We start from the raw sequence: 13,118 nt of genomic DNA on the forward strand, positions 1-13,118 counted from the left end.
GTGTGGCCAGCTCAGCCCACCAGGGGGCGGGGCTGGCTGGCATGTGGTGCTGGGGGATTGAACCGCGGTCCCTGATGCCTTGCCAAGCTTGTTCCAAGTAGGTGCTTTAGACCACTGAGCCATCTCTCCAGCCCACTAATTTTCTTTTAGTAAAAAATTCTTCTGTCAACTTTCTGCTGGGTTTGGCAATGGTAAGTAAAACATATTTTTCCAAAAGACACAAAATGCTGGCAAACACAGTTAAAAAGCTTCATGGATCAGGAATAAAGTAAGAACAGGTGAAACGCAGGAATAATGTTCAACCCGTGCAAAAGTGATAGGCGCTGAAAAGCATGAGGTCGGAACTGCAGAGATGAAAGCAGGTACTCAAGTAGGCTTCTCTGCCTCTTCCAAAAGCATCAACTATTCAGTGGCCCCACCCGAGCTCTGAATGTGTGGTGAAGGGAGGAAGAAGAGAACCCACTGCAAAGGCTGGATCCTTGGGGTGAGCTACACACAACTGCAATGACTAACACCTCATATTCCCAGAGGTCGTGGACCCTCCAGTCCTCAGTGTCAGATCTGACTCTCGAATCTCTGTGGGATGTCAGTGGAGACAACCCCCCAAATTTATTTTAATGCCAATAAAAATAGCAAGTTTGACTGGGGGTGTAGCTCAGTGGCAAAGCTTTTGCCCAGCACATGAGAGGTCCTGGGTTCCATTCCCAACACCATAACAATAATAACTATAAAAAGTGAGTCAGTAGCAAACTTCTCATCAGCAACAAGAAATGCCAGAAAACAGTCAAATCATTGGAAAATAATTGCCTAGCACAGGTGTGGCCCTGAGTTCAAGCTCCCACATAAAAAAAGACATAAAACAAAACAAACAAAAATAGAGGCAAAAGAAAGACATTTCCATTTTTTACATATGCAAAAGCTATGAAAAAAAGATTAGAAGTCACAGGCCTTTTCACTGAATGGACTGAAAAAGAAAAGGAAGCACAATGAGATGTGAGACGTGAGGTGGTCTAGGTGTGGTGGCCTGTGCCTGTAATCCCAGCACTCAGGAGGCCGAGGCAGGAGGATTGTTGCGAGTTTGAGACCAGCTTGGGCTACAAAGTAAGCTCAGGGCGAGCCTGAACTGCATAGTGAGAACTGCATAGTGACACCTTATCTCAAAAAGAAGAGAGAGAGAGAGAGAGAGAGAGAGAGAGAGAGAGAGAGAGAGAGAGAGAGGACAAAAGAAGCAAAATCAAATAGAGAAAGAGGTAAACTATTTAAAAATGTAACAATGTAACTTAATAGAGAAAGAGGTAAACTATTTAAAAATGTAACAATGTAACTCAGGGCTTTGCCAGATAGCTCAGTTGTTTAAAGCGCCACTTGAGTAAATGCAGGCAGACGCATACAACCATGGTTCGATTCCCAGCTCCAGAAACTATACCAGACCTGCCCTAAAGGCAGCCTGAAGTAGCCAAAAAAATAATAACAATAATCAAATAAAAAATAAAAAAATGTAACTCACCACTGGAAAACTATTTTTAGAAACTAAACTTCTCAGTGAAAAAAAGATGGTGCATCTTTATTTACAATGCTTTTATTCTTTGTTGTACGACAAATATAAAATAAAAATTTATAAAACAAACATAGGACTGTGGTTCTAGATGCCTGCTATGAGAAAGATGAGGCAATGAGTAGCACGTAATTAATGCATACATTCTCAGGCATCTTTCTTGCATGAGAAGAAGAAAGAAATATTAATAACCAAATTTTTTTAAAAAGTATATAGTTAAAACATATGCCCCATAATTTCAGGTCAATTGCCCACAAACAATAGAAATATGACCTACAGTTTCTAAGTCGATAGTGGAAAAAGGAAAGCAAGAAATGTGGGGAATGATAAATCTTCTTAAACAAAAAGCCAGAAAAAAAAAGTAGAAGAAAATGAAAACCTAAGCAAACGAAAGAAGAAATATGAATGAGTTCCAGTATATTATGTGTCAAACGCAAGATAATTAAACTTGCAAAATAAACTTAAGCAACTGATACAAAGATAACATCATACAATACAGCAACCATTGTTGAATTCCTATTACTCTTTTAGTGAAATTGTGTATCATTTCTAATGCTGGGGGTTTTTTATTACTATTTTGTATTCTTTAAAAGTAAATCAATTCTTTAAAAACTTGCAAAATAAAATACTCTAGCCAATGAGGTTTTAAAATGCAGTGCTTCGCTGCTCCCAGGACATATAACTAAGACAAAAATGATTAGAAAAATCTAAAATGAAGGAATTCCTTTTAAAAGAGGCACCAAAGGAACACAAGGCGAGCATTGTACCGCTGAGCCACATCACAAGCCCACGGCACCCGCTGAGTACTAAGAATAGTTAGTGATACACCAACAGTAACATCAGACAAATAAAATTCAAGGAAAAATAATGCTGCTCTAGAAAGAGAACCAGAAGGACACCTCACCCGTGCTCACCCACTGGGCGGCACCTATTCTAGATCCCCAGCTTCACTGTGGGGGGTTGGCACCACCCCCTAAGGCTGTGGGACACAGGTCTAGACTAAGCCCTTCACCACTGCACTAGCCCACAAGCACATGCTCTGAGCCCAAGGCCTGGTGTACACCAAGAGCTCAATGACACTGAATTAATGACCCGTCAACATAGACGCTGCGGGACTGGTGAGATAGCTCATGAACTAAAGAGCCTGCTTGGGCAAGCTTAGGCAAGCACAGGGACCGTGCTTTGATCCCCAGCACCCATGCAGCACAGGCCATGACCCCAGGGCGGGCTGAGCTGGTCAGAGTCTGGGCGTGGTGGCGCACGGTTGCAATCCCAGCACTGGGGAGGATGAAAACAGGAGGATCAACCCAAGTCCAAGATACACAGTGGGACTCTGTACCAAATACATTAAAAAAAAAAACAAACAGATGTTGCAGTAGGACTCTCCAGAGGTCAAACGTGTACCCTACCAGGTAGAGCACGGAGCAGAAATTCTAGTAAAGGAGTGTGGTGGCACTTCCTCCAGCTCTGAATCACAGTTAATACCTCTTCATATCCTTTCTTTCCTCCTCTCCAACAAGTCCCCAATACTCTCTATTCTGCTGATGCAGTTATGTAAAATGAGATGGGAAAACTGAACTGAAAAATCATCTAAGGCTGAGGCTCTCGGAGCACAGCACAGCAGCTGGGTCTTCGGAATCCACTTCTGAGTGGAAAGAAAGGAAAGCTACAAGAAAGAGAGGCTTCAAACACACGGGCCTTGGAGACAGACCCGCAATATTCTCACACCCTCCCTCTGACCTTAGATCGTTCTTCCTGGTTTTAAGTCAAAAGGATATCTAATAATAACCTCATTCTCCACAGAGGGAAAAAGTCAGCATTGTCAGTTATTTTCAGAAAGAATTTTATATTGGATTCTAAAGCTGAGAAAATAATATAATGCATTGAGCTATGCCATAAAGTCTACTGGGCTGACAGGTAGCCTTGACTGTATCTTGATGTGAGATGGCTTTTCTGAAATTATTAAATTAAGATCAATAATTACAACCTCACACTTCTCAAGCACAGTCATTTCTTTGCTAAGATGATTTTCATTCTGAAGAGTAGGGACATGAGAAGGTGTTTGTTTGTTTGTTTTTAAGGCATTATCTCTGGTCAGTCCTAGCCCACCACCCTCTCTTTGAAGCATCCTGGGAGGCTAAGATCCCCTCCACTGGAACTGGAAAATTTGGGTAGCTTGCACAGGGTGGCGGCCAGCAGTGGGGGAGCACTCAGAATAGGAATTTGTATTTGTTCTTTTCTTCAACAAATACCTCCATTTTTAGAACAAGAGGCTTTGTCAAAGAAGTTCAGTAGATTCCTGTGCCTATGTCAGAAGAACAGAAGCAGAAATAGAATTATCAGGAGAGAATAAATGGCAGGCAAATAAAAGTCCCGATCTGTATGCTCAACCCCACTTCCTATCATAAGGTGGTTCTGACGCTTAATCATCCGCAGCCCATAAAAGCGGGGCAGTGCTTCAGCTCCCGGCCTTTATTCATTTCGCTCCTCAGGATTAGATGTTTAGTTGATTGCCTGATAGTTCCCAGAGGTTGTTTTGTCAAAGGAAAACATAGGTTAAAAACAGAAGGCAAGCTGAAAACCAGTTATTCCATCATCTGTATATCCTAACTTTTTAATTGATAAGGCTGGGAGGAACCAAGTGAAAATTTTTTTCCTTTGTATGGTAAGATGTATATCTAAAAGTTTCTAAAACATGCAAGTCTAATTAAGGAACAGCTTATAAGGAAAGTCCCACAGCAGGTGATTCCACAGCAAGTGGCAGACAACCTGGCCACCACTCTTCCTTCCTCTCTAAGCAGAAATACTGTTGAGGTTTTTGTGACAGTGACTTCTTAAGATTTTCTTATAATTCATGCAATTGGTAAAACATCCCCAAAGAAAGAGTTTACTTTTGCTTGCTTAAGAATTTATAAGGAGTTAGTGTACAGTGAATGCACTTGCTATGTGTCCACACCATCTAAGTTTGTTAGATTTCTTGGTCTCTTTACACCTAGATGTAGTTCATCAATTTTCATAGCTCGCCTCTGTTCCATTGTATGAACATACTGCAATTGTGATCATCCATTCAGCTGCTGATGGACATTGGCAAGGTTTTCAGTTTGGGGGTCTTCAAAACAAGGCTGCACATTGTTGAACATGTGTCCTGGTGCACAGACGTCCTGGCGCACAGGCACCCTGGTGCACAGGTGTCCTCATGCACAGGTGCCCTGGCGCACAGGCATCCTGATGCACAGGTGTCCTGGCGCACAGGCGTCCTGGCGCCCAGGTGTCCTGATGTACAGGTGTCCTGGCGCACAGGCATCCTAGTGCACAGGAGTTCTGGTGCACAGGTGTCCTGATGCACAGGTGTCCTGGTGCACAGATGCCCTGGTACACAGGTGTCCTGGTGCACAGGTGACCTGGTGCACAGGTGCCCTGGTGCACAGGTGTCCTGGTGCACAGGTGTCCCAAAGACCTTGCTTGAGACAGATGTCCAAGAGTGTTCTGCTGGGCAGAGAACCCGAGTCATGGAAGTGCTTATTCCACTGAGTCATCTCCCTGGCCCAAGAACCTGAGTCATGGCATGCCTGCATCTTTAACTTTGCTAGCTACAGACAAAGCATCTTTCAAAGTGCTTCCATCAGTCCTCATCTTCTCAGCTGTGTGCAATACTTCATACTGATGAATGCCTGGGAAGTTGTGAATTGTTCCTACTTGTTCAAATTAAAAGACATAGAGCAGGGCCAGCCAAATAGCTCAGGGAACTAAAGTGCCTGCAAGCATGCGCAGGGGTCGGGGGTTCAACCCCCAGTCTGCCGTGCTGGCCCCACCCCCAGGGCATGCTGAGAAGGCAATTGAGACTGGGTGTGGTGGTGCGCACCTGTAATCCCAGCTCTTGGGAGGCTAAAAACAGGCAGATCACTACAAGTCCAATCTAGTAGGGAGACCCTGTACACCCTGTAGATCCTGTCCTAAAATACTAAATAAATAAATGACATAGAGCTAAGAAAGAGGGTGGCTTTGCTCTGATATGCTGAAGAGCATATGGACTTTAAACCACTTGTCACTTAAGCCACACTGTCGTCTCAATTTTCCTTTATGGGAACTGAGAATATCTATCTGAGAGGTATTTGAAGAATTAGATAAAATATATTCATAATGCCTGACAAAGTACTGACACAAAATAGGGTTACTATAATTTCATTCACTTTCTCATTTCCAAAATAAGTTTAAGAATGAAAGGTCTAGTTTCTCTGAATAAGTTAGAAGGGCGAAGAGCTACACATTGTAAATTTTTTCTGATATATACTTGTTTATTTTGTGGCACCAGAACTAAGGAATATTTCATTAATTAAAAACAACCAGAAAGACATGAAATCTCCTTTAGGAGTTTTAGAATTCTAAATCAAAATATCAAACAAAGTGTAGCGAATGCTATTGGGAATTTCCTATGAAGTATTAAAATAAAAAATCAGAAAGTAGCTAAAAACAACTACTTTCAAGCCAAGTTACAATGAAAAATGTAAACATTCTACCAGGTTTTAATTCTTCTATTCTTGTTCATTCATCATGATTAAGAAGGACCAAGCTCCACCTCGTTCACAAGGAAGTGTACTGCTACCAGCAGTGTCCTAGGGATTCCTTTAGTGTCATTCGTTTACTGGATGCTTACTGGAAAAACTGATCATTGACTTTCAATAATTAATAGCCATCTTAAAGTTACTGACCTCCTTTCGTTCTGCGTTATTGTGCCATTTTCCAGCTTTTTCACCGTGGTCGCTAGCACTTTATTTGCATCATTGGCAAAGTCCAAATCTCGGACCTCAGAGAGTGGGACAGACACAATGGCAAAAGCTTCTTTATCTTCTTTTGTTTGGCAGGTTCCAATCTGAAATGCATTTTCCCATGAAGGTTAGCTACGCTAAATTGGCGATATTCTTTTAGGACTAACACAAGTCAGCAGTATTTAAGAAAAGCAAGGCCAGGGCCAAAATATTGTCCATCTTTTTAGCCCATCTATGAACGGAAACTCATCTCTGACAAAACAAAACAAAAAAAGGGAGGGGATATAAACAAAGGACCATTTTGTAATGTATATCTGCATATACAAGATAGTTAGGATAGATATACAGCTACCTTCTCTTAGCTCATTGAGAAGAAAGGTTTGTACTAATGTTGTTTAGACAAGATATCATGTCTGCATCTTGTCCTCTGAATAACTACTATGCAGACAAAAATATGCAATGTATTAATTATTGTAACTGTCCTAATAACCTGTTATGAAACTGTTTCATTGCCATTTTATCTTTTTTTTCCCCTCATTAAAATGATTTTGAAAAGAAAAAAGAAAAGCAAGGCCAAGATAGAACAGCCAACCACAATAACTCCCACAAGCATCACAGCCCCCTTGAAAGGCTGCCAGAGGTAGTGTTTCCTACACCCATTTCCTGCCCGGGCCCCCACCTGCCCCCTGTGAATGTGTTCCTCTCACACTTGCTCTGTGCTTCAGCCTCACCACAGAACAGACACTTCTAGAATCATCTTCTCTTTCCACTTGCTGCTCCCATTCATTCTGATATCTTTCGGCATCCTTGTGCCTCCCACCTCTGCGGCAGCCACCCCATAGAAGTTCAGCTATGTAGGCAACCAACACACACGGATGCCTGGAGACAGATACTGCAGTAATCTCCCACGCCAACGCAGATGGACAGTAGAGGATGTCTGTCACCTACTAAGGCCATGAACGCAGCACTTGGCGGAGAGTTCAGCCATTCTCGGCAGCGCTTACCTTCAGCATCACAGGCCTCTCTTCATCTGTGTCTATGGGGATGCTGGTACTGGTGACCCACGTGTTGGTGCACAAGTGCCTTAGCCGAACATAGGAGTTTCTAAAAGCAAAATAGATCACTGAAATTTAGCACACTTAACATATTAACCCATTTAAGATGCATACATGATACGAGCATAAATATATCTTAGGTTAGTCATGGATTTAAAATATGTCCAGCTTAATGCAAAAAAAAAAAAAAAAAAAATCTGAATTTAGACTATGTCAAAGGGTACAGCATTGGTACCTAGGCCAGTGGTCCTCAAAATGTAGTGCCTGGATCAACAGATTGAGCATCACCAGAACTGGTCAGAACTGTAGATTCTACGAGCCATGCCAGGCCACTGAATCGGACACTCTGGGAGTGGGTGGTTTAATGCTTCCCAGGCAATTGTGAGGCAGTGAAGACCCTGACCACATGAACAGGTGGGCTGAAACCACTGCTCTCAGCTGCCTCCCTACAGCCCTACCACTGCCTGAGGACCTATGAACACTCCATTCCCCACTGTTTGCAGGTGCCATATTTGTAAATCCTCCTACTTACAAAGATTTCTTTGTGACCCCTAAATCATGCAGATTTTGTGGTTATGTGAGGTCATACATAGATTGGCAAGCAATTGAGTTGCCCAATAGCCACCTTGCAAGCTAGGTGACACTCAACCCTCTTGTTGCAGCTTGTTTTCATACAGTGCCACGCATCTTTTGTGGGGTACACTGACCTCCACATTTTCTATGTTTCTGTGCTTCTTATGGTGATTCTGATGTTTAAACCCTCCCTATTTTAGAACTGTTGCCTGGTGAGCCAAGAACAAGACAGGTGTGATATAATTTAAGCTATATAAGCTGCTTTCAGGAGTGAGTCATAGTGCTGTTACCATGAGCATGATGCTGATGATCAAAACTATAGAGTAAACACAGCGACTTTAAAGAGAAACACTCACACAAAAAGATTACATGTTGATTGATGAAAATGCAAGCAGAAGCTCACAGGAACCTAACCTGTGTTTCCTCTAGGAACAGTGAATGACTCGGGGTGTGCTAATTCCATGAATCATGAATAACAAAATCTGAATCATGTCAACTGTGACCGTAGCCTGGAAGAAGACACCTAGAATTCCACACAACGCAAATATTACCGTTTTCACTGAGCCTTTTGTTACTATTATTTCTTTAACAAATATGTGCACAGTGCCTACTAAAAGAAAAGTTTTCTACCTTACGGTTGCTTAGAGATCAATTTTAAGATAAAACATAACTGTCATATAATATAAGGTATAACACATTAGGACCGGTGAAATAAAATCAATTAAAATGCCAATGGCCTCAGGGAAAGAGCTCCATTCAACATTGTGGCTCTGTTCCTGCAAATTAGATAAAAGAGAAAGTGAGCTCCAAATACCTAAAGTGCAAATCTTTCTTCTCATTGAATTAAGAGAAAGTAGCTGTATATCTATCCTAACTATTTTGTATGCACAGATACAAAATGATCCTTCCTTTATATCTTTTTTTTTTTTTTTTTAGTTTTGTACTAATAGTGTTTGGACAGGATAACATGTCTGCATCTTGTACTATGAATAACCATTACAAAGACAACACTATGCAATGCATTAATTATTGTAACTGTCCTACTGACCTGTTTTGAAACTGTCTCATTGCTATTTGTTTCTCAGTAAAATTAATTTTAAAAATAAAAAATAAATAAATATCTAAAGTGGCATGAGCCCAGTGCCCATACACATTCTGAGATCTCTGTTTTACCATTGAGCATCTTCTGTGTAGAATTACACAGGAGAGAGCACTTGCCCTCAGAGGTTTTCTCTTTGTCTTAAATACTTGGAAAGCAGAGCCTTTGCTGACAGACTAAGTAGCTGCTTCTGCCATTCCACCCTTCCACTTCTGCAATACAGGTTTACTATCCCTGACCCAAATGCTTATGATAGAAGTGCTAGCTGGAGAGACCGCGTAGCGGTTTACACACCAGGCTCTCCAGCGCGACCTGGCCGGTTCGAGCCCCCGCCCTGCCTTTATTTATTGGAGCCAGGAAGATAGCTCAGTAGAACAAGTGCTTCCCTGGCAAGCCCAAGGGTCTATGTTCAACCCCCAGTTCCGGGAGACTGGGGCGAAGGCGACACCGATTCATTCCTTTTAAAATATATCTTTTGGAAATATGATATTATAAGTTGAACTAAATTCAGAAATTTTAAATTTTTAAATATTTATTGCCTCCTCCTTTCTACTTTGAGAATTCTAATTATATGAATATGTTTCTTGGTTTTGACACAGTGAACTATTATGACTGATCTGTAAATTCTTTCTTCATTTTTATTTTGGACAGTTTTTATTGTTATATTCAGTTATGTTTGTAAATAATTCATTTTCAATTTGCAATCTATTAAAAAAATTTTAAAAAAGAAGAAGTGCTCTGGGTTTGGATTCTTTTCATTTGTGAACAGGTGCATAACAAGATATCTCAGGGATGGAATCCGGGTCTAACAATGAAATTCACTGATGCTTTTTATGCACCTTAAACATACAGCCTGAAGGTAATTTTGCATAATATGTTTAGTGCTCCTGTGTTTTGACTGCAACCTATCACATGAGGTCAGATGTGGAATTCTCCACGGTGGTGTTCTGGTAGTACTCAAAATGTTTCAGTTTGGGGACGACTTTGGGTATTTTCAGATTAGGGAGTTTCAACTGAATCAACCCACACTGAAGCATTCCAAGTCAAAGAATTATATTCCCGTATAATTTGCACAGACTCTAACATTGTATAACTTGTGACACCTATGCCACAGAACTGTTGCCTTTAGGACCTTGATCTAATCTGAATGCCAGCAAAACGACGCTGTGGTAGCCCAGAGGCTTAGAGCTCAGACTTGACGGTCCCATGCTTCATGATCCAGTTCCACTTCATGAGCACGACACGGGTCAGTTAGCTTGTCACCCTAACGCACTGGTTCTCAAACCCTGCTTTATGTCACCTGGAAAGCTTTTCCAATCCCAGGCTATATCATACATGATTTACACCAAGATGTCTGGGAACAGAAGCCAGACATGGAAGAGTCCCAAGAGTGTCCCAAAATGCAGGAGCAATTGGGAGCTACTAATCCAAGATCTGCATATCTGCAGCAATGCCTCTCCCCAAGGGCTTGTGAGAAATAGACATTCGCAGGTCCATGTTCTAGAACAAATGAATAGAAAGCTACATTCTTACCAGAACCTCATGATTGGTTCAGTATAAGACAAAGCTTAAGACTTTATAGGGCAGAGTTGAAAATTTGAGAAACACTGGACTCCACTACAAAATCACCTCAATAATGCTTTATAAAAAAAAAAGTAAAATAATGGGCTCATGGCATGGAAGGTTCAAGAAATTGTAATGCACTTCCCAAATGGTTCTAACACATTGTCAACTTTAGGAGCATGGTTCTGAAAGCCTCCTGTCCTCTCCAATCTGTGAGGACTGCCACGAGAATTAAATAATATAATATTTATAAGGAATCTGACACAAGAGTTTAACATACAGAAAAGGGCTCAAGACTTTCACTACACTAGTAGTTCTTATTAAGTGTTAATTAATGTTAGCTGGGACACAGTAACAGAAAAATGAATCCATCCTAATACAGAGTTCTGTACAACACTGGCAACTTCAACCATTTTGAATAATTTCAGATTAACACCTTCAGACAAAGCCAAGCTCGGGCCTTGTTGTGGATCTATGCAGTTCACAGATCCTTTCATCATCTCCTTACGCAAGCTCTCTTGGTTGATGCTCAGAAAAGATTTTGTTTTGTTCTGTTTTGTTTTTGCTGAAAAATTTAACATGAGTAAGGTCAGAGGAAGGATTAAGATCCCAGTACTGGGAAGACAACGCCAGAGACCAACTTGGGTCAGGTGAAACTTTCAGAGAGAATCACTCTACGGACTACACTGCCTGAAGAGCGGCACTCCTTATGCGTGAGAATAGCCGTGGGACCCCTGGGGAATGAGTGGGACCAGGAATCTTTCTCAACAGTGTTGCTGTAGCAGCTATTTAATCTCATGGAAGGAATAAACACAGCAGTGTCTGCATTTATATGTAGCCCTCTCCAGCTAGCCACAGCCCAAGGCCAGGCCCAGCACTGCTCCATTTCGAATGATCCCACCTGACCTAACGGGCAAGACTCAACGCAGTTAGAGAGTGAAAAGAGTTTAACTGACACAGTCAGCTTTATGCGAAAGAAAGGATGATAATTTCTTACACTGAGTGCTGGTTGCCTCATTACTACAATGGCTTCCTCACTGATCTTTAAAATCACCTAGAAACTGTAAGGTTCTTCTATTTCCTTTTCCTGCTGCTTAAAAATGCTACTTCCAGTTGGAGAGAACTCCATCCCTAATTCATTCTGATCTTTTCTAACTCAGGCCATCTCTGTAGACTCTGATCTAATAGAACTTCCCGGGCTCTGTCTTTTTTTCTCAGTATTTTGACCATATATTTTATGCTTACTGGTTCGTTTACAGCCTGTCTCCCTCATATGAATGTAAGTATATATAATTGTTCACTGGTATCTTCCCAAGGCTGAGGGTAATGCCTAGGACATAATTTTTATTTTTTAAAGAAAAGAAAAATAAACAATAAAATCAATAGTATGAAATTTCAAAACAGCACTGTATGACATCAACAATGTTCGTACATTGTGCATTGTTGTCTAAAAAGTAGTTGCTCATAATACAAGGTACAAACATGGAAAACCAACCAAGCAATATAGGCATATACCTATCCTTTCAATGTGCTAATAACAATTAGTAGTAAATCTATTTTATTTATTTTTTAAATAATTTTATTGAGAAAACCAATTAGTAGGACAGTTTTAATAATTAATATATTGCATACTGTTGTCTTCATAGCAGTTATTCATAGCACAAGATGCAGACATGATATCCTGTCCATAAACACCATCAGTACAAATCTTTCTATTCATTGAATTAAGAGAAAGTAGCTGTATATCTATCCTATTTTGAATATACAGATACAAAATGGTCCTTCATTTGTATCCCTTTTTTTGTTTAGTTTTGTCAGATATGTACATTCCATTGTCATTTAAATATTGTGGGTGTGTGAATTTAGCAAACTATTCCAATATAGTCCAATAGTCCATAATAGTAGTGGGTTATCCATAGGACTGACAATGTCAGAAGTTGTTGACTTGAGCCTTTTACAGCTCAGCATATTAATATGGCTTTACTTTTTATACTTCATTTTTATAATTTTCTGCTGGATGGTTAAGACCAAGATAAAGCCAGACCTATGTAACAAGAAATGTAACTTTTGTACCTGACAAGGTCAATCAAATCCCCTCAGGATTTATCCTGAAATCCTGTACCGCAGTTTGTAGATCCTTTGTCAGTGTCAGACTTGTGGATGAGTCATGGCCATTGCTTAACCAATTTGCTCTCTGTGAAAGCCTGAAAGAATGTTTTCTCCCCATGTGACTCTCCTTAGGCACACTCTACATCATCGATCACTTTCTTCTGTGGCCCCGTAATCTCCTTGATCAGAAAATGTGGGCCACAACTTAATTACTTGATGTTACAGTACAGGTTCCCCTATATCCTGAGTCCTCACTGACCTTGAAAGGCTAGGACCAAAATGTTGACTGTCCTTGCAGCCTTTCTTTTTCTCTAATTTTGGTCTGCAAACTCAAGTCGTTAACACTCCAGAAGAGAAGCTTATTATTATTACCCCACAGCATAGGCAGTTGAGCTTAA

The 13,118-nt window shown here is 40.8% G+C and overlaps 1 protein-coding gene across 1 annotated transcript in view; it reads right to left on the bottom strand.

Annotated features, from left to right (window-relative positions):
* Itpr2 (inositol 1,4,5-trisphosphate receptor type 2) overlaps positions 1-13,118 on the bottom strand; it is a 528,924-nt gene that overhangs the window by 370,762 nt on the left and 145,044 nt on the right. Inside the window, exons 12-13 of the mRNA XM_023718939.1 lie at positions 7,326-7,425; positions 6,265-6,425 (exon numbers count right to left, since the gene is read on the bottom strand). Of these exons, the coding sequence (XP_023574707.1) occupies positions 6,265-6,425; positions 7,326-7,425 (261 nt within the window). The remainder of the gene's footprint in view (positions 1-6,264; positions 6,426-7,325; positions 7,426-13,118) is intronic.

The sequence above is a fragment of the Octodon degus genome, unplaced genomic scaffold (genome assembly GCF_000260255.1).
Source record: "Octodon degus isolate 3935 unplaced genomic scaffold, OctDeg1.0 scaffold00064, whole genome shotgun sequence".
Taxonomy (NCBI): domain Eukaryota; kingdom Metazoa; phylum Chordata; class Mammalia; order Rodentia; family Octodontidae; genus Octodon; species Octodon degus.